This window comes from Myotis brandtii, unplaced genomic scaffold (genome assembly GCF_000412655.1).
Source record: "Myotis brandtii unplaced genomic scaffold, ASM41265v1 scaffold161, whole genome shotgun sequence".
Classification (NCBI taxonomy): Eukaryota; Metazoa; Chordata; class Mammalia; order Chiroptera; family Vespertilionidae; genus Myotis; species Myotis brandtii.
In genome coordinates, this window is record NW_005355881.1 from 381,400 (window position 1) to 403,239 (window position 21,840).

General features: G+C 52.5%; 1 protein-coding gene across 1 annotated transcript in view; it reads right to left on the bottom strand.

Moving 5' to 3' along the window:
- Positions 1-2,552: 2,552 nt before the first annotated feature.
- CDH22 (cadherin 22, type 2) overlaps positions 2,553-21,840 on the bottom strand; it is a 125,052-nt gene continuing 105,764 nt past the window's right edge. Inside the window, exons 14-15 of the mRNA XM_014536384.1 lie at positions 2,779-2,794; positions 2,553-2,619 (exon numbers count right to left, since the gene is read on the bottom strand). Coding sequence (XP_014391870.1) covers positions 2,553-2,619; positions 2,779-2,794 — 83 coding nt within the window. The remainder of the gene's footprint in view (positions 2,620-2,778; positions 2,795-21,840) is intronic.

Consider the following 21,840-nt stretch of genomic DNA (forward strand, 5'->3'; position numbering starts at 1 on the left):
TCAGTTAGGAACGGTGCAGAAATGGAAAGAGGGGAGAAACAGAATCAGGCTGTGGAGAGAGTGAAGAGGTGTGTGTGTGTGTGCATGCGCATGTGTGTGCACGCGTACAGACATAGTAATCATGACTCTGCCTACCATTTATGTGCCAGGTGCTTCTCACACATTAGCTCTTTTGATCCTGACAACAAGCCTGTGGTGGAATATTAGTTATTCTCGCAGCTGAACAAGGTGAGGCTCAGAAGGGTTGAGTAAGTGGCCCACGGAAACACAGGACAGCCAGTATCAACGTCTAGCTTCCCCGGGTTCCAAGTCCCATGCTCCTGTCTCCCGAGCTGCTCTGATTCTGCGATTGCATTTGTGATTTCTTCTCTAGCAGGTGTTAGTGTGGGCGTGCTGCTATTCCGTGTGTGTATGCGTGCGTGCTTGTTCGATGTGTGTGTGCTTGTGCGCTTGTAAAAGGAGCTACTGTGGACAAGCTTCCCTCTCCTGCCCAGCACAGCCTCCTGATGACCAGTGATGGGAGGGAGGAAGGGACACCCGCCCCTGTTTCGTGTTCCCTTTCCCCCAGCCAGCTCCAGAGCCCACCCTCCTGGTAGGGGAAGGCAGGTCACCCTGCCAGCCACGTGACAAGTAGCCTTCTTTGTAACAGAGGTGGAGAGAGAACCATAACAGTTTGAGGGCTGGGAGATTTCCCCTTCCCCATGCTTTCCTGCCGCCCTCTCTTCTGTCCACAGTGGAGGCGGCAGGGAGAGATGAATGGTGGCCACTCTCGCCCCCCTCCGTGGAAGCTTCACAGAGGGGCAGCAAATTTATGAGCCCAACGCAGAATCTGCAGTCACCTCGCTGGCCAATCCATCTTTCGGGAGCTAGGGATGAAATGAAATTATCGTGAAGTAAATCTGTACAGATAATGGAGGTACTGGCTGGATGGGGCTGCGGTGGTGTGAGTGGCAGAGGAAGCTGAGACTCAGGGGGAGGGCCATTGCCACTGCCCCCTGGCCGAGGCCCAGAGAGGGGACTCCTCTGACTTTCCCCGTGGGAGGACTTTGGCGGGGACACTGTGTTCCCTCTATGCCCCCAACTCTCCCTGCAGCCTCCTGCCCAACAAGACAACAAGACTCTTCTCTGAAGAGCTGGACGCAAGACCCTGCAGCCTGTGATTGACGTTGAAGACTCCCCGAGTCAGAGAGAGAGCAGGGCAAACTGAGAAGGGCAGCTGGACCAGGGGCAATTAAGGGTCGGGGATGGGCCTAGGGTTGGGGGTGGGGGGGCAGCAGAGTCAGGGACCACATCCTGGGTGACACTCTACATCTTAGTTACCCACCAGTCATCATGGCCAGGAACCAATCAGATGGGCTCTCAGAAGGGCAGGGACTCTAGAGGCCCCCTGCTGAGCCAGGTGTTGATTCTTTAATTTCTGGAAAAGAGGAGAAAACCAGGGAAGGAACCAGTGTGTTGGGGCTGCTTGGAGAGCTTGGGCAACGCCATGTATCAACATGCTTGGGAATAGTTCAGTATTTTAACATCTTTTATAGCAGGACTGGTGTGTCCAGCTGAACCACAACCTTGGAGCAGGGCAAAGGTTTGGGCCAGCAGGTCCCGAAAGCCCTGGTGTCCCTTTCCATCCCTTTGGCCAGCAGTGTCTGGGTCCCCTCCCGCAGAGACCCTGTCCGACTAATGGCCTTTAGGCTGGTGAACCAGGGGAGGGGCCTAGTGCTGAAGGACCCACAGGAATGACGGAGCCACAGCCTTCCTGCCTCCCCCTCACCACCTCAGCCAGCTCTCAGGGGACCCCATCCACCCTGAGCGCTGAGCTGGAAGTAGATGCAGCCAACCTGCTGGGATGCAATCATTCACCCCTGGAGCCAGGCCAGCCCCAGCCACAGGGAAACAGAGGGGGGGCTTTCCCGGGTCACTGGCAGGAGGAGCCCTCTCCAGCTCTCTCTGGCCTTGCCCTGGGTCCCCCTGGGCCTCCTCTTCCCAGGAAGGAGCACGGGGACTTTGGGGGATGATAAGGGCCAGGCGGCCAGGCCATCAGGCCGGGTTGGGGCTGGTGTGTGAGTGCAGCCCCAGGCCTGCAGCAGGGTTGGGGCGGGAGCCAGATGCAGACTCACTCGGGAAATGAGATTTGCTTTGTTATCTGTGTTCTCTCAGGCCAAGGTCTTGGGCATGAACTAACCCAGCCAAAGAGTCAAAAAGTGGGAGGGCCTGGAAGTGGGGGGCAGGGGCCAGGAGAGCTGAAATGGATAGAGCACCTGCTGGAGTGTGTGTGTGCGTACATGTGCGTGTTCCTGGGTGGCTTGTATTTGTGTTTTTTTGTCTCCAAAAGTGTATGTGTATTTTCCTGGTGAATGTGAATGTCCTTTAAAAGAATGTGCCTGTAAGTGCTTTGCTTCCTGCTCCTGTGTGTTGATATTTCTCTTTAGAGTGTGTGTGTGTGTGTGTGTGTGTGTGTGTTGTGTACAATCACACACTCCAAATGGTTTTGTTGACATGCCTCAGTCACACCCCAGTCTCCTCAGAAGCCTGCAGGCCTAGACACAGCCTAAGGGTCAGAGCCAGGCGGGCAGGGCATGCAGGGCGGTCACGGGCAAGCTGGGCCCTGGAGGTGGCACCAGCCTGGCAGGGAACAAAGGGGCAATCAGTTGAGAGGCCATGAGAGGACTGGCTGATTGAGGAAGAGAAATTAGCGAGGAGCCTCCTGGGAGCCTGCAGGGGGGTGGGGGGCGTGGGGGGCCCCTGGCATCCTGATTAGGAAGCAGGTGCAGCTGGGCTCACCTGAGCTGCAGGGGGCCTGGCAGAGGAGGGGCAGAGGGTGAAGCCCAGGGCTGAGCCAGGGACAGACGGCATCCAGGACTGGGGCTGAGGACCTGCAGTGATGACCTTGAGGGGAGGAGCGAGGGCTCCCAGGGAAGGAGGGACCGCCTGACTGGGCAGACACCACCATCACCCTGGCAGCTCCCACCGACCCAGAGCTCACAGTGGGCCCGGGGACACGCTAAGCGTCTGCCACACCATCCTCACAACACAGAGGCAGTTCTGTCATCGTCCAGGCTCCCAACTGAGGAGACAGGTACCCAAAGCGATGAGAGACGTGCTCAGGCTGCACAGCTCCTCACCCAAGTCCGCTAGAGCCCCACCTCTGTTAACCCATATGCCACCATGCCACTCGCTCCCCAGCCCCCTGGCGCATCGCCAGTGGGAGAAGTTACAGGGAGATGGATTGCAGGGACAGCAAAAGAAGGATTTACGAGTAAACCTGACCAGCAAAGCAGACTGACCTGGGAGGTGGTGAAATGCCCATCACCAGAGTAGCAAGGCGTGGCTCACTGCCGGAGGGCTTTCCTGCAGGATGGGAGGTTAGTTCCACTTTCTCTACCACTGTACTAGGGACTTGGGTCAGAGCCCCTGGGTTGAAATCCTAGCTCTGCCTTTTACTCACTCTGTGACTTTGGGCAACTTGCTAGCCATCTCGGCACTTCAGGTTGCTCATCTGTAAAATGGAAGGGCGTGAAGATTGAATGAGTGATACATGTAAAGTGCTTAGAACATGCCTGACACATAGTAAGCCCTCGATAAGTTCTGCCATCGTATATGTTAGCTGGGGCAGAGTGGGAATACACGGGGTGTGGGAGGTCAGAGACCTTGAAGGGATGAACAAAAAGCAAGATGGAAACGCAGGGGCTGAGTCAGGCGTGAAGGGCTGCACAGGGGGTCAGGTGAGCTCCGGAAGATCTCCAGGCTCAGTCTCCTCTGCTACAGACCAGACCTTACATCTCTCACCAGGATGGTCACGCCTCCCTTGCCCCTGCAGTTCCGGCCTAGTCTCTCCTCCATCAGCCCACACTCCACCCCATTAATATGACCATGTCACCCCATGCCCATAGCCTTCAGTGACCCCTTTGCCCATAGAAGTGGTCCCCCAAGTGTGCCAGGAGAGCCCAGAGGGCTGGGGAAGACCCTGGTGGTGCATGGTCGGGCGTCCCCGGGGATTTTCCAGTCCTTCAGTGCCAAGGAGGGCATCGAGGTTCGGCGGCCATTTGTCCTTACAGCTCTTGACAAAGGGAGACCAGGCTCAGACTCAGCCATCAGCACGCAACTGGATCTGCTGGAACTCAGTAACACTGGGGCGTTTGGAAACTCGATTTCTCCACTCTTGTCCTTCTTCTCAAACAGCGACTGCTGTCGGCTCAACGCCATGCTTCCTGGTTTGCATCCTCGTCACTGGCTACTTCTCCCCAGTCTCCTGTGTGGCTTTTCCTCTGCATCTGGCCCGCTGAGGCGGCTGTGCAGGGGGTCCTGCTGCGGGCCCCTTCTTGTCTGGGACTCTATCCAGTCCCGTGGCCTTAAACTCCACTAGTGATTCCCCAATGCATCTCTCCAGACGCAGGGAAATTTCCAGCTGTCTTGACATCTCCATTTGGATGTCCAACAGCGCTCTCTACCGCAAAATGGAGCCCGAGTTACTCGAGAGCTCCACCTCCCCTCTTGCCTGCCATTTCAGTAGATGGCTAAACATCCAGGAATTCCCCTGATTCCTTTCTCTTCCTGGACATACAATTCCTTTCTCAATTCTTTATATCACTATCTTCCTATCACTGTAGTATGCGCTTGATACTACAAGTCCTCAGAAAATAGGCTAGTGGTTGCCAGGGGCAGGAGGGAGAGGGAATGAGAAGTGATTGCTACTAGGTACAGGCTTTCTTTTGGGGTGATGAAAATGTTCTAAAATTAGTGGTGCTGGTTGCACAACTCTGTGAATATGCTAAAAACCACTGAATTGTACAATTTAAAAGGGTGGATTTTACACTACATGCATTATATCTCTATAAAGCTATTATTAAAAAACTAGAGGCCCGGTGCACGACATTCTTGCACTGGGGGAGGGGGGTCCCTCAGCCTGGCCTATGCCCTCTCGCAATCTGGGACCCCTCAGGGGATGTCCAACTGCCAGCTTAGGCCTGCTCTGTGGGGAGTGAGCCTAACCCATCAGTCAGACATCCCCAAGGGATCCTTAGCGCTGCTGTGGAGGCAGAGGAGGCTCCCGCCACCGCTACTGCGCTCACCAGCCGCCAGCTGTGAGCCCGGCTTCTCGCTGAGCGGCACTCTCCCTGTGGGAGCACCACTCAACCAGAAGCTGGGCTCGCTGCTCCTTAGCACTGCCTTGGAGGCAGACGTGGGAGAGGCTCCTGCCACTGCCGCTGTGCTGGCCAGCCCTGAGCCCGGCTTCTGGCTGAGTGGAGCTCCCCCTGTGGGAGCGCACTAACCACCAGGGGGCAGCTCCTGCGTTGAGTGTCTGCCCCCTGGTGGTCAGTGCGTGTCTAGCGACCAGTCGATTTGCATATTAGGGTTTTATTATATAGGATAACGTGAAAAAGTGATACTTTAAAGGAAAAAGCTAAAACAGTAGAGAGACACATGAATCTCTGGCAAAATCATGGAAGAAGAATGTGAAAGATTGAAGTTGGCTTATAGGCTTACCAGGATGAAGTCTCGACATCCTAGTTTGGCAGTCAAGGCTTAACTCCAGCTTCGTGCCGGCTCTTCTCTTAAATTTGGCCACACTGGGCTGCTCCCCATCTCCGAAACACTTAGGACCCTTTCAAGTTCCCTTGTCTTTGCAAATCTTGACGCCTGAGTGGGATGCCCTTTCTCCTTTTGTCCACTGGTTCAATCCAGTCCAGCCAATACTGATTGATAGGTGATGAGGCATGTGCCAGGCCCTGTGCCTGGTGCTGGTGAGACAGTGCAGAGGAGCAAGACACACCTGGTTGGACCCTGGCCTGGCTCCCAGACAGGCCGAGGGAGACAGATGAGTACCTGGCAACCACCAACCTGGAAGAAGATTCTGGAATGCAGGGAATGCTGGGGCTGCAGGAACGTAGCAGAAAAACACAACACAGCTTGTGAGACCCAGAGGGGATATAAGGGAACATTTCAGCTGGGGAGTTAACCAGGCAAAATTAGGGGGAAGTGGGTGGCAGGCAGAGGGGCCAGTCTTGGAGGAACCATCAGAAGGTGGATGTGGCTGGAATGCAGCCTGGGAGGTGGGGGGTGGGGAGGAATGATCTGAGAGAGAAATTTGGGGTTGGTGATCAGGGCCCTTGTAGGCCATGCCAACAGTCTCTGGATTTTTCCAGAGCTCAATTAGACCCCACACCACACAGTGTTATGGTTATTTTTCTTCACACCGCCCATCACCCCTGTCATTACACATCCATCTGTTTATTGTCTCTCCCCCACTAGAAAGGACACGGAACTTGTGCTGTTCACTGCTGTGTCCCCAACAGCCAGAGCAGTGTCTGGCTCACTAGACGCTCAATAAATACTTATCGAATGCGTGAATTTACGTGCCTGTCTCCTCTGCTTAACGGAGTCATTTAAAGTCAGGACACATTAATCATTGTGTCGTCGGGGCCTAGCACAGAGCTTGTTGCTTAATAAATATTTAAAGAATAAGTGAATGAATGAATGAATGAATATCTCCCCCAATGGGCTACAAATTCCTGAAGGGCAGGGACTGCTCAATTTATATCCCCAGTGCTCAGCGCGTTGCCCAGCAGAGAGCCAACAGTCAATAGAGGTTTTTTGAACTGAAGAAGAGTCTTCTCTGGACAGGGCTCCCGCCAGGCCTGCAGTGGATGCTCAAACAAGCACATCTTCCTCGATACTGGCTCCCAGGCAGGCAGGAAGGGGAGATGCCCTGCTGGCAAAGGCTCTCAGGACCTGGAGGACCTCAGGACCAGCCTGGCGTGGGTGGCAGGCAAGACAGAAGCACCAAGGAGGGCTTTGTAGGTGTCTGAGACCCTGCTCCTGCTCATCAGTCCCCTAGCCTCGCCTCCTCTGGCGACTGGCAGGCAGCTCTACCAATGAGGTGTGGGAGCAGCTGGGGGTGGTGGTGGGATAGGACAGATGGTGGGAGACAAGGAAAACCCCATGTTCTCTTCCATCTGTTACATTTAATTGACTTCCCGCAGAAAGAAAAAAAAATAAACCAGTTGCGTGGATGAAATTGCTAATTAAAAGGCCCTCTGATTAGATAGACAAATATTTACCAATTATGCCTGGCCCTGTCTGTCCCTCTTATGTCTGCAAACTCTCCCATCAGCACCTCTGCTACATGACACCCAGCTGGTGGCTCTTCCACCGATCGCTCTCCTGGGACTCAGACTGGCGACGGGCAGAAAGGGTAGGAGACAGGCAAGTCCTGGCAAATAGTCGTTCAACAAACATTCACAATGCCTAGTGCGTGTTCAGGCTCAGTGCCAGGCCCAGGGAGCCAGAGTAGGGTTTCCACGGACAGCTCTGCAGGTTGTGTGTTGAGTAAAGGCACATCCCTGGGAGAGCGGGGCTCCACGTGCCAACTGGAACCCCTGGTGGCAGAGGAGGAGGATTTTCTTTGTACAGTGGGCCATTAGCTGCCAAGCCATCGTCCTGGGCTGGTGCCCACACAGAATGGGCTCGTGACAGCTCTTCAGAGATGAACGTAACGCAGTTCCTCATCCAAAGGCCCTCGGCATGGTGGGGGAGAAAAATATGCCTATGAGGATAAGCAGTCATTTAGCAAACATTTATTGAGCACCTAATGTTTGCCAAGCACCGTGCTGGGAGAGAGAGAGGTGAGTAATATACATTTTCTGCCCTCCAGGCGTATAGACTCCTTGGAAGAGATGGATTTACATGCCTGGGCCTGCCCTTCCTTTTCCCCTTTCCTTCCTTCATTGCAAACAATCTTCAGGAATACCTGGGAGGTGAGAGTAGCGGCTCTGCACTCAGTGCCTGCATTCCAGTCTGACTCTACCACGTCCTGGCTGTGTGACCTTGGGCAAGCTACGTCACCTCTCCATAGATTAGAGATAATAATGGTAGCAGTGTCTCCAGGTTATTAGAATGGTTACGTGAGCTAATGCATGTAACTCATGTCTGACTCATAGTAAGTGCTCAATGAATGTCAGCTATTGTTATTTTGGGGCACCTTTTATATGCCAGGCCCTGGCCTCTGGGAATATAGAGCTGTGCCAGTCCAGTTCCTCTCCCGTTAGGACTCACCGTTTGGAAAACACACAGAGAAACCCATTAGCACCCAGAGGCGCGCAGGCACTCAGGCTGTGCTGAAAGAAAGTTGTGGTGGCAGGTGTGGGTCCAGAATGAGAGTCTTAGCCTCGAAGTCAGACAAGTTGGGGAAATGAAACAACCGCCTGGTAAGGTGGTGAGCCCTTGGTCACTAGAGGTATGCCCAAGTGTGAGGTGGCCATGCATGGGATCCCAGCAGTGGGAGGAAGGCGGGCCATTCCATCCGGCAGGCGTTGGTTGGAGTGTGACAGCCCCCTCCTGGGACAGTGGGACCCGTTTCCCAGGATTAGCTGATTGACCTGTGTAAACCTAACACTGGTCAATGTCCTGGAAGTCTATACCTCTAGCAAAGGGACAGCCAGGCGTCCTGACATGGCTGTCCATGCCCTGGGCAAGGCACTGAATGGTGGGACTGTAGACAGAGGCAGAAAAGTGGCAGCCTCCAGCCTCCTCAGGAGGCCCAGTTGGGGTGGGAGGTAGCGGGGATGGCTCCATCCTAAACGGGTGACTTGGGTACCCATCCCGCTTGTGTGACCACTGTCCACTGACTCTCCCTCTGCGTTTCCCCACCTATACAACGGGAAGAGAATGAACCAGACAGTATCAGTGCCCAGCCCTTGTTCCCTTTTCCCTATCACCAAATCACAGACACGTACGGAGCTCTCACCACATGCCAAGCCCTGGGCTAAGCTGCTGCATGTAGCATCTCATTTAAATCTCACACCGACCCAGGAAGTGGGCACTCTTATCATCATGTCCACTTTATAGAGGAGGAAGCTGATGCCCTCAGAAGTAAAGTACGTTGTCCCAGTTCACCCTGCATGGAAATGACAGAGCCGGGTCTCAAATCCAGGCCTGGTTGACACTGAAACTTAGGATGCCAGTCCCTGCCCTCCTGTGGGTCAGTCCTGCCAGGCTCCCCAGGATGGCCCGCAGCCTGTGCCGCATCCCCAGGAACCCCCACTCCCATCCCCGTCCCCATCCTGGGCTCATCCCATGGAAGCCCTAGGCAGAGACTTCCCCTCTAGAGGGATATATATATATATTATCAAAATTTGATAAGACAACTTAATTTCACTCTGTGTCTGTTACCAGCGATAAAACCAGGAGACTTTTATGACCAGCATCCTTGGCAAGATTGTCAGGGACTTAATATACAAGGTCTAACCGGATTTCTCTCTGCAGATGGCTGGAAGCCATGGGCTGGGACGCCATTCGGCAACACATTTGGGGGAGTAAATGCAAAATGCTTGTTCCAGAGATAAGGCAGCAGGCTTCCCCAAGAATCCGATCTGCCATTCCTGGGCCCTGAAGGGTGATTTGGGGAGGATTTGCTCTGTTGAGGGAGAAGGTGCTGATGGGTTCTCTCTCCCTCATCCCTTGATCCTCCTCACCCCAGGGAAGGACTATGGAGGTGCCTGAGACTTGAGGTTCAGAACAGCAGTTCCCGCAGAGTCAGCAATTCAGAGTGGAGGCGGGGGTGGGGGAGTGGGGCTGATGGTGAAGGGTGAGACCGAAGAGATGAGGACTGTGTGCATGGAAAGAAGGGCGAAGAATGAATATAAGAACGGGGAACTGGGTGGGTCTTTGCTTGCTGCCCAGGGATCCCCTCCAAGACTCCTTCCTCCCTGCTCTGAGATGCTTGGCTGCCTCTTAAACACACCTCCTGGGTGGGTGCAGACCCTCACACACAGGTCTCCTAAACCAGCCGTCGCCAACCTTTCGGACCTGACGGACCACCAGTGGCCCGCGGACCACCGGTTGGCAACCGCTGTTAAACAGACCCCACGCCTCAGACGCAGTGTTCACAGATACCCTAAGACCTTGGGGCTCGCTGTTAGCATACTCCAAATGCAGAGCTTACCTTGAATTCTGAAATCTTCCAGGCTGGGCTCACAGACAGACGTGGGGTTCAGCTCAGTCTGGATAATACCAACTGTGAACCTGCAGACTCCCAAACCCAGAGCTCACAGCCAGAGTCAGCCCCAAGCTCAGAGTTCACCCCAGTACCGACAGCCCCAGACCTGGGCTTCCACACAAATATGGCACAGCCCCAGATTCAGGCATCTCTCCAAATGCGACTGCAACCCCTAGCCTGGGGACCCCCAGCCTGGGGGTTACCATCCAAGGTCTGAGGGGTCACCCTCTGATTCAGGCATCCCACCAGACAAGATCAGATGAGCCTTGGTCACTGCGGGCTCTGGCTTTCCCAGTGCCCAGGTGCAGGGACGCTGCTCCACTGGCCATGACCCGGGACGCGTCAGGTTGGCCTTTTCTACCAGGTCAGGAGGCAGCCGAGATATTTTCATCCGTCACTGGCCCCTCTGTTGCCTCACTGACCTCCCTTTCAGTGGCCTCGGCACTTCATCAAGGGCGGTCTTGTCTCATCTTTTCAGCCTCCCTGCCTCTTCTTCCTTCTGGGATCCTCATCCTACCGGGGCCCTTCACCTCCCAGTTTTTGGAGGGAGAAGGGGAACATTTACTGAGCATCCTCTGTGTGCCAGGGCCTGGCATGACTGGTCTCATCGAACCCTCATCACAATCTTTCAAGCTAGATGTTTGTTATACCCATTCGGCAGAGAGGGAAATGGAGGCCCAGAGAGGTGAAGCCACTTGTCCAAAAGCACACAGCCCAGAAGGGTGGGAGATTTGTCTCTGTGAGGATCCTGCCCAGGACTTGGAGGAGAGCTTGGGAGTACCCTCAGGCTTTGGGGCTGCTCAGGGGGCTGTTGCCTATGTGGGAGACTGGGGGGCGGGGGGCAGGGGCTGTAGTCATGGAGCCTCAGCTTGTATTGTTCGCACACTGGCAAAACAGTATTTCCAGTAGACAGGAGAGTCGTGGTGGGGGGAGAGATACAGGAGTAGAGGACACTGCAGTGACATCAAGGGTACCAGTTACCAGGGCCAGTCACCATTGGGGGGTGGGGGCAGGAGCTGGCCTTTGCCAGGAGACAGTGATGAATGGGCTGGGTCCCAGCTTGGGGGTGTCAAAGGGCAAACTGAGACCCAGCTCCTGTGTGGGTCAGAAACCACTGCCACCCTGGCAAAGCCAGGAGGGCGGGCTGCCCGCCCTGTGTGCAGGCCAGGAGATCCATAGGGCCTCTGGAACACTGACAACCTCAGGCCGGCCCTGTCCCATGCAGCAGGCAGGCCACGCCCCATGTGTCCCCATCCTTAACTCTGCAGGTTCCTATGGGACCAGGGCCTGGGGCTGAACAAGAGCCTGGCTGCAGTGGGGAGCCCACGCTTGTTGGACCCAGGCGCTACCACTTCCCAGCTGTGTGGCCTCAGGCAAATCATTTCACCCTCTGAGCCTCCGTCACACGTGAACAGGTGCAAGGACGCTGACCTTCGGGCTGTGGGGTTGGAAGCACGCAGGAAGCACTCGCTCAGGAAATGGAGCTTTATGTCATAAAGGGGTTACCATGCACACACTCTAACAAGCAGGCTCTGAAAATTGCCTCCACGGGGGTTAGAGTCAGAACACAGATCCCTCAGCTGAAAGCAATTTTATTTATTTATTTTTTTAAAAAGAGAAACAAATAATATAATCCTCAAAGGATTTTCCCTCTTGGCTAAAAAAAAATATATCTAATATCTTTATTTCCATTTCCCCTTTTAAGCTAATTTGTGGAAAATTAAAAAGGGGAACGTAGAGGCTGGCATTTTAATTGGATCTTGTCTGGCGTCTTCCCTAGGATTCCCTGATTAGCATCCTCCATTAAGTCCTTCGTGCCCTATTTAGCCCGGTTCCTGGCCGCGGCAGAGCCCGGGACAGTCAGGGCCGCCTCGGGCCAGGTGACTGCCCTGCAGAGAAGGGGGCTTCAGGCTGGTGCCTCAGCTGCCCCGAGGCTTTGGGGTCAGGGTGGCCCAGGTAGGGATTTCAGCTCTGCTCCCTGGAGGGGTGATCTGTGCACACACCCTGCTGGCGGCACCCAGGTCCTCATCTAGTAGTGGGGTTCACCAGAATGACATCGCTGGGCACATACCAACGACCAATACATGGTGTCTCCTTCAGACCACCTCCAAGATGGGAGGACTTCACAGGGGGGGAAGGCCACCCACACTGCCTGCCTGCCCCGAGGGCAGAGCCTTCTCCGCATCCATCAATCAAACCACCCAGCCTCTGGTGAAAGCCACGGTTCACTGCCTTCCACTTTCAGGGATTGGGGAATAATAGTGGCAATGATGTTTCCTGAGCGCTCACTTCCTGTCAGACGTGTTACCTACAGAATCTTACTTTGTCCTCTTGACAACCCAGGGAGGAATGGACTGTTACTATCTTCCCATTTTATAGATGAAGAAACTGAGGCGGGCAAGGTTATGTTGCCACACAGCTAATTCCAGTGGCAGAGCCAGAACCAGAATTCAGGAGGTCTGGACCTCAACTCGGCTTCCGTTTCCCAGTTTGGGATTCAAGTATGTTTCTTCTGGCCCTTGCAGAGGTTCCTGCATGTTCCTCTGGGGCTCAGATCTCCTGGCAGCCCGCCTCCTCCCGTGGATGAGAGGGACCCCCAGGGCACTGTACTCTCCTCCGCAGGCCCAGCCCTGAGATGGGCGCCCCGCAGGGGGCTGCAATCAGTGCTAATCAGCCCGGCTAATTGCTCAGCCCCTGGGAGGTGAGTGTGGCTGCCTAGGAGGGTTCCACCCTGCTTGCTCAGTGGGGTACTGGCATAACACTTCCTTTCTGGGTCTGGGTTTCCCTGGCTACACATAAGTGTGGGGGAAGGCACTAGGCTTTAACTCTGAAGTGCAAGGGAAAGAGGCTCGCGGCCGCCCTGAAAGGAAGCTAGGTGGTTGCAGAGCTCCTGAGCAGGTTTCAAACCTGGCCCTGCCCTGAGCTGCTGGGGTCAGCTCTCAGTTCTCCCCTCCACTAAATGGGGATACGGACCCTTAAAAGGGTGGTTTCAAAGATCCAATATGGTACTTGGAATCAAAAAATGGCTTCTTTTTTTTTTTTGCATTATGTCTTTTAATTCTCAGAATAACTTGGTGAGGGAGGCATTGTTACAGATAAGGAAACGGAGGCTCGGAGAGGAGGAACCCCTTGCTTTGCAGAACTGCCATTCTTTCATTCTGGGCATTTACTGAGCACTTACCATGTTCCGAGCCACTGCCGAGACAGACAGACAGACAGACAGCTCCCACACTTTTGGGGCGCGTGTTCCAGCAATAGGAATTCCCACCCCTCTGACTCTCCCTGGGAGGGGTCCCTCCCCACACCCCTATAGTATCCGGGAGGAAATAAGGGGACTCCCAACTAATGGATATCCATGGGGTTTGGGTGCCTAATGATCCCCCTTCTCCTCATAAACATCTCATGTAAATTTCTTTCATAATTACACAGAAAGCTATTTAACTATCTAATTTAATTTCTTTGCGAAAATAAATAGCTAACGTGGCCCTAGCTACTGGCATAAATACTTCAGGCAGAACCATCGGGATTGCTGTTTGCACAGGCCTGACTGGCCACAATATACACGTAGTCAGTGCACATTTTTGGGGCCTGTGTGCCCCCTTGGATTCTGCTGACTCAGCTGGAGGAGAGGTGCTCAGGGCCACAGTGGTAATGCGGGGAGGAGGGGAGCCGAGGGTAGTTAATTATCCTTCTTTGTACATCCATAACTTTTTATTAAACAAATATGCAAATGCTGCCTAACCTGCTGCCTTCACCTGGGTCTGCCTTGGGGATATTAATCTGGCTGGGCCCGGGGGTGTTGGGGCGGGGGGTGGAGACCTGCTGGCAAGATGCACTGGGGCTGAGCCAGCTTCTCTGCTCCTGTTCCCTCATTTACTATGGCTCCCCTGGTCCCCTGGGCCTAGCACCATGACTCTGATTTGCTGACCCAAGGCCAGTGGATTGTGCCTTTTTCATATCACTGCTCAGATTCCTGTCTCTCTTCCCTACCGCAGGGCTCAGTATCAGGTGCCACCCTCTCTTGTTCTAGCTCCTGTCTACTTCTTCAGCCCCATTTCCTGTCCTTCTCCCTCTTGGCTCCTAGGCCTCAGCTCCACTGGCCTCCAACCAAACTCCTCCACCTCAGGACCTTTGCACCAGCTGGTTCTCGGCTCGGAATGCTGTGTTCCCTTGGCCGGCTCCTTTTTGTCATTCAGGTTTAAGGTCAGTGTAGCTAATGTGGTCACTTTTGCTCGAATGCTACTCTGCTTAATTATATTTTTTCATAGCACCAATCACTTTGATAATTTTCTTTTACATTTATTACTTTTATGAGTGTCTTTCTTTCTCCCACCAGAATGTGACTTCCAAGAGAGAACAGCCTTGCTTATTTATTGCTGTACCTCCAGTGCCTAGACTAGCACCCGGAGTTGGCCGTTGCTAAATGTACATGACCTGAATGAATAAAAAAAAAGGGTGTGGGGGAAGGCACTAGGCTTTCACTCTGAAGTGCAAGGGAAAGAGGCTCGAGGCCGCCCTGAAAGGAAGCTAGGTGGTTGCAGAGCTCAGCAGGTTTCAAACCTGGCCCTTCCCTGAGCTGCTGGGGTCAGCTCTCAGTTCTCCCACCCACTAAATGGGGATACGGACCCTTAAAAGGATGGTTTCAAAGATCCAATATGGTACTTGGAATCAATAAATGGCCTTTTTTTTTTTGCATTATGTCTTTTAATTCTCAGAATAACTTGGTGAGGGAGGCATTGTTACAGATAAGGAAACGGAGGCTCGGAGAGGAGGAACCCCTTGCTTTGCAGAACTGCCATTCTTTCATTCTGGGCATTTACTGAGCACTTACCATGTTCCGAGCCACTGCCGAGACAGACAGACAGACAGACAGCTCCCACACTTTTGGGGCGCGTGTTCCAGCAATAGGAATTCCCACCCCTCTGACTCTCCCTGGGAGGGGTCCCTCCCCACACCCCTATAGTATCCGGGAGGAAATAAGGGGACTCCCAACTAATGGATATCCATGGGGTTTGGGTGCCTAATGATCCCCCTTCTCCTCATAAACATCTCATGTAAATTTCTTTCATAATTACACAGAAAGCTATTTAACTATCTAATTTAATTTCTTTGCGAAAATAAATAGCTAACGTGGCCCTAGCTACTGGCATAAATACTTCAGGCAGAACCATCGGGATTGCTGTTTGCACAGGCCTGACTGGCCACAATATACACGTAGTCAGTGCACATTTTTGGGGCCTGTGTGCCCCCTTGGATTCTGCTGACTCAGCTGGAGGAGAGGTGCTCAGGGCCACAGTGGTAATGCGGGGAGGAGGGGAGCCGAGGGTAGTTAATTATCCTTCTTTGTACATCCATAACTTTTTATTAAACAAATATGCAAATGCTGCCTAACCTGCTGCCTTCACCTGGGTCTGCCTTGGGGATATTAATCTGGCTGGGCCCGGGGGTGTTGGGGCGGGGGGTGGAGACCTGCTGGCAAGATGCACTGGGGCTGAGCCAGCTTCTCTGCTCCTGTTCCCTCATTTACTATGGCTCCCCTGGTCCCCTGGGCCTAGCACCATGACTCTGATTTGCTGACCCAAGGCCAGTGGATTGTGCCTTTTTCATATCACTGCTCAGATTCCTGTCTCTCTTCCCTACCGCAGGGCTCAGTATCAGGTGCCACCCTCTCTTGTTCTAGCTCCTGTCTACTTCTTCAGCCCCATTTCCTGTCCTTCTCCCTCTTGGCTCCTAGGCCTCAGCTCCACTGGCCTCCAACCAAACTCCTCCACCTCAGGACCTTTGCACCAGCTGGTTCTCGGCTCGGAATGCTGTGTTCCCTTGGCCGGCTCCTTTTTGTCATTCAGGTTTAAGGTCAGTGTAGCTAATGTGGTCACTTTTGCTCGAATGCTACTCTGCTTAATTATATTTTTTCATAGCACCAATCACTTTGATAATTTTCTTTTACATTTATTACTTTTATGAGTGTCTTTCTTTCTCCCACCAGAATGTGACTTCCAAGAGAGAACAGCCTTGCTTATTTATTGCTGTACCTCCAGTGCCTAGACTAGCACCCGGAGTTGGCCGTTGCTAAATGTACATGACCTGAATGAATAAAAAAAAAAGGAAGGGCCTCCTCACCCCTCCCCTTGTGCCCAGCCACCATCTTCTATTTTCCACACCATTCAGGATAGTCTTTTAAAAACACAAATCTCTCCTGGCCAGTTTGGTTCAGTGGGTAGAGCGTCGGCCTGCGCACTGAAGGGGCCAGTGTTCGATTCCGGTCAGGGCCACATGAGGGGTTGCGGGCTCGATCCCCACTAGGGAGCATGCAGGAGGCAGCCCGTTGCTAAATGTACATGACCTGAATGAATAAAAAAAAAGGAAGGGCCTCCTCACCCCTCCCCTGTGCCCAGCCACCATCTTCTATTTTCCACACCATCCAGGATAGTCTTTTAAAAACACAAATCTGCCCTGGCCAGTTTGGTTCAGTGGGTAGAGCGTTGGCCTGCACACTGAAGGGGCCGGTGTTCGATTCCGATCAGGGCCACATGCGGGGTTGTGGGCTCGATCCCCACTAGGGAGCGTGCAGGAGGCAGCTGATCAATGATTCTCTCTCATCACTGATGTTTCTATCGATCTCTCCCTCTCCCTTCCTCTCTGAAATCAATAAAAATATACTAGTATATCAAAAAATAATAATAATAATAAAATAAAAACACAAATCTTACCATAGACAACCTTCCATGGCTCCATAGTTCTTTGGAATAATATGCAAGTTTCTTTACTTGCTCTTTTAAGATCTGGCCTCTGTTCACCTCTCCAGCTCCTTCTCTATCCATTCAGCTCTCTTCCTCCCAGACACACATTGGCCTTCGCACAAAGCAGCAGTCTTCCACATGAGCCTGGGCACGGAGTGTTCCAGCTCCCAAATTCTCGTCCACACCCCTCTTTGCTTGGCCAACTGCACCTTGTCTTTTGCTTCTCAGATCAGCATCACCTCCTCCAGGATGGCTTCCTGCTTAGTCTGTTGATGCACCTTTCTTTCTTTCTTTTTTTTTTTTTTTTATATTTTATTGATTTTTTACAGAGAGGAAGGGAGAGGGATAGAGAGTTAGAAACATCGATGGGACAGAAACATAGATCACCTGCCTCCTGAACACCCCCCACTGGGGATGTGCCCGCAACCAAGGTACATGCCCTTGACTGGAATCGAACCTGGGACCCTTCAGTCCGCAGGCCGGCGCTCTATCCACTGAGCCAAACTGGTCAGGGCTGTTGATGCACCTTTCACCTCAGGCTTTTACTTTTCTGCCCAGAGCTTCAGAAAGGCAGGGATGGTGTCGAATGTCTCATCACTCAGGCCACAATCATGGAGCTGGGATGTTAATCAGATTCTGGATCAAGAATGTGGATTCTGGAGCCAGCCTTTCTGGCTTTATACTCCAGCTCCACTATTTACTGGTTGAGCTAGATACCCACTAAGGTTGCCCCCAATGAGGTGATGGCATCTGGTACTCCTGCCTTTGTGTAGTACCCGCTCTTGAGTGTGGGCTGGGCCTAGTGACTTGCTTCTAATAAATACAATCCAGCAGAAGTGATGGGATGTCACTTCTGAGAGTAGGTTATAACAGGACGCAGGCTTCCATCATGGGCACCCCTCACACTTGCTCTCTACGAGGGAAGCCGGCTGTTGCGTTGAGACCTGCCCTATGGAGAGGCCCACATGGAAGGATTTGAGACTTCCAGCCAAGAACAGTGAGGACCTGAGGCACCAGCTGAGCTGTGCCTGGATTCCTGACCTATAGAAATGTGAGATATGCTTATTGTTTAAGCTGCTAAATTTGGGGCCAATTTGTTACACAGCAGTAGAAAATAAATAGGGGGTGATCATGGGCAAGTGATTGAACCTTTCTGTGCCTCAGTTTCCATATCTGTAAAATGGGGATAACAATTGCACCTATCTTGTAGGTTTATTGTGGGGATAAATGAGTTAGTACTTAGAACAGTGCTTGGCATACAGTAAGTTCTATGTAACTGTAGCTATTATCATATTCTCAGCACTTTGGAGTGCTTAACAAGCACTGAACAGCAGTAATCATGGTAAAAATAATAGTTACTGTTTATTGTTCTCTGGGTATGAAGTTTCAGCTTCTCAAGATGGCACTCAAGGCCCTTATGATCCCTCCGACTTCTGCCCGCTTCATGGCTGCAGTGCTGGTCACTGTGTTCAGCCCACCACATCTCATTTCAGTCTTATAACATCCCTGTGAGGTAGGGATTATTTTTATAAATACTAGTGGCCCAGTGCATGAAATTTGTGCACATTAAAAGGGAATTAATTAGAGGAAATATTTTAATATTGCTATTTGCCCTTTCTCTATAATAGAAGTGTCAGAGATGAAAGAAAATTAGTAAAATGTATATGAAAATCTCCCTCCTGTCAGAGTCTGGGGCGCGCCGTGGGACTCAGAGTCAAGTCCCCACTCACCTGCATGCACCTCGAAATCATGCGAGACCCAGACCCAACCAGCCCCACCACCATCAAACCCCGCAGGACAGGGGTGGCGCAGCCTCAGGTCCCCCATAAAGCCCTGCCATGCAGGGGGCACAGCCTCAAGTCCCCAATCAAGCCCTGCTGGGCAGGGGGCGCAGCCTCAGGTCCCCCGGGCCAGCGCCAGGGCGGGGGGCGTGGCCTGAGGTCCCCCAGGCCGTTGGCCTGCACACTGAAGGGGCCGGTGTTCGATTCCGATCAGGGCCACATGCGGGGTTGTGGGCTCGATCCCCACTAGGGAGCGTGCAGGAGGCAGCTGATCAATGATTCTCTCTCATCACTGATGTTTCTATCGATCTCTCCCTCTCCCTTCCTCTCTGAAATCAATAAAAATATACTAGTATATCAAAAAATAATAATAATAATAAAATAAAAACACAAATCTTACCATAGACAACCTTCCATGGCTCCATAGTTCTTTGGAATAATATGCAAGTTTCTTTACTTGCTCTTTTAAGATCTTGCCTCTGTTCACCTCTCCAGCTCCTTCTCTATCCATTCAGCTCTCTTCCTCCCAGACACACATTGGCCTTCGCACAAAGCAGCAGTCTTCCACATGAGCCTGGGCACGGAGTGTTCCAGCTCCCAAATTCTCGTCCACACCCCTCTTTGCTTGGCCAACTGCACCTTGTCTTTTGCTTCTCAGATCAGCATCACCTCCTCCAGGATGGCTTCCTGCTTAGTCTGTTGATGCACCTTTCTTTCTTTCTTTTTTTTTTTTTTATATTTTATTGATTTTTTACAGAGAGGAAGGGAGAGGGATAGAGAGTTAGAAACATCGATGGGACAGAAACATAGATCACCTGCCTCCTGAACACCCCCCACTGGGGATGTGCCCGCAACCAAGGTACATGCCCTTGACTGGAATCGAACCTGGGACCCTTCAGTCCGCAGGCCGGCGCTCTATCCACTGAGCCAAACTGGTCAGGGCTGTTGATGCACCTTTCACCTCAGGCTTTTACTTTTCTGCCCAGAGCTTCAGAAAGGCAGGGATGGTGTCGAATGTCTCATCACTCAGGCCACAATCATGGAGCTGGGATGTTAATCAGATTCTGGATCAAGAATGTGGATTCTGGAGCCAGCCTTTCTGGCTTTATACTCCAGCTCCACTATTTACTGGTTGAGCTAGATACCCACTAAGGTTGCCCCCAATGAGGTGATGGCATCTGGTACTCCTGCCTTTGTGTAGTACCCGCTCTTGAGTGTGGGCTGGGCCTAGTGACTTGCTTCTAATAAATACAATCCAGCAGAAGTGATGGGATGTCACTTCTGAGAGTAGGTTATAACAGGACGCAGGCTTCCATCATGGGCACCCCTCACACTTGCTCTCTACGAGGGAAGCCGGCTGTTGCGTTGAGACCTGCCCTATGGAGAGGCCCACATGGAAGGATTTGAGACTTCCAGCCAAGAACAGTGAGGACCTGAGGCACCAGCTGAGCTGTGCCTGGATTCCTGACCTATAGAAATGTGAGATATGCTTATTGTTTAAGCTGCTAAATTTGGGGCCAATTTGTTACACAGCAGTAGAAAATAAATAGGGGGTGATCATGGGCAAGTGATTGAACCTTTCTGTGCCTCAGTTTCCATATCTGTAAAATGGGGATAACAATTGCACCTATCTTGTAGGTTTATTGTGGGGATAAATGAGTTAGTACTTAGAACAGTGCTTGGCATACAGTAAGTTCTATGTAACTGTAGCTATTATCATATTCTCAGCACTTTGGAGTGCTTAACAAGCACTGAACAGCAGTAATCATGGTAAAAATAATAGTTACTGTTTATTGTTCTCTGGGTATGAAGTTTCAGCTTCTCAAGATGGCACTCAAGGCCCTTATGATCCCTCCGACTTCTGCCCACTTCATGGCTGCAGTGCTGGTCACTGTGTTCAGCCCACCACATCTCATTTCAGTCTTATAACATCCCTGTGAGGTAGGGATTATTTTTATAAATACTAGTGGCCCAGTGCATGAAATTTGTGCACATTAAAAGGGAATTAATTAGAGGAAATATTTTAATATTGCTATTTGCCCTTTCTCTATAATAGAAGTGTCAGAGATGAAAGAAAATTAGTAAAATGTATATGAAAATCTCCCTCCTGTCAGAGTCTGGGGCGCACTGCGGGACCCAGAGTCAAGTCCCCACCCACCCACGTGTGCCTCGAAATCACACGAGATCCAGACTCAGCTGGCCCCACCCCCATTGGGTGAGACCCAGACTCGGCTGGCCCCACCCCTGTCAAGCCCCTCTGGGCAGGGGGTGCAGGCGGGGGGTGTGGCTTCAGGTCCTCAGCCCCGGTGCCAGGGCAGGGGGCGCGACCTCAGGTCTCCTGGCCCTGGCGCTGGGGCAGGGGGTGCAGCCTCAGGTCCCTGCTGATCAGTTGTTACGGTGTCATGGTGTGATGACCATTTGCATATTAGCCTTTTATTATTATGATAGAGACCTGGGTTCAGAGAGGTTAAGTAACTTGCCTAAGAGCACTCAGCCAGAACTAGATTAAACTAGGATTTGAATCCAGGAGCGTTTGGCTTCTGGTTTAGCTTATGTGTATGTCCTCAGTGCCTTCCAGGGACCTGGCCGAAGTAGGAAGTGGTCATTGAATGCCTGCCTGGCTGGAGGAATGTTGCCTCTTCCCTACTTCCCATTTGTCAGGTGCAAAAGCATCAGAAGACCTCACACCTGCCAGTGACTTTGGAGAGCAGTGCTTAACCCAGAGGACTGACTCACAAACGGGACCTGGGGCATCAGCCCAGTGACCCTGCTCAGTGGCTTCTGCAGTAGAGGAGGAGGAGGAGGAGGAGGAGGCAGCGGGAGTTAGCTGGGAGAGCTGCCCATTAGCCCTAATTAGCAGCCCGTCTGGAAAAGAGCTTGGGCTGAAATTAAGATGCTGTCAGTGGGTCCCAGCTGGGTCGTAGAAGAGTGGCAGCTGCAACATTTCCAGAGACTGAGCTTGAAACACACATCTGGAAGGGCCTCTCTGCGTGACTCCACCCGGAACCAGGGGCCCCTGGGAGGCAAGCAGACCGTTTCCCAGCGAGGTACTGACCACCAAGACCCCTCATGCATCGGGGCACTCACAAAGCCCCCACACCTTGGCTAACTCATGGGTCCTCCCACAGTCCTGGGAGGCGACACCTCTACACCCATTTTGCAGAGGAAACAATAGACCTTGAGATTTCTAGTAACGTGCCCAAGGACCTGGGGTCAAGCCTGGAGGGTGGGCAGGAAGCGGAGGTCCAGAAATATCCTGATTAAGGCTCGGGTTGGGCAGTGACAAGGAGAACAGGGGACAGTGCCTGGGCTGCAAGTCACTGTTTCC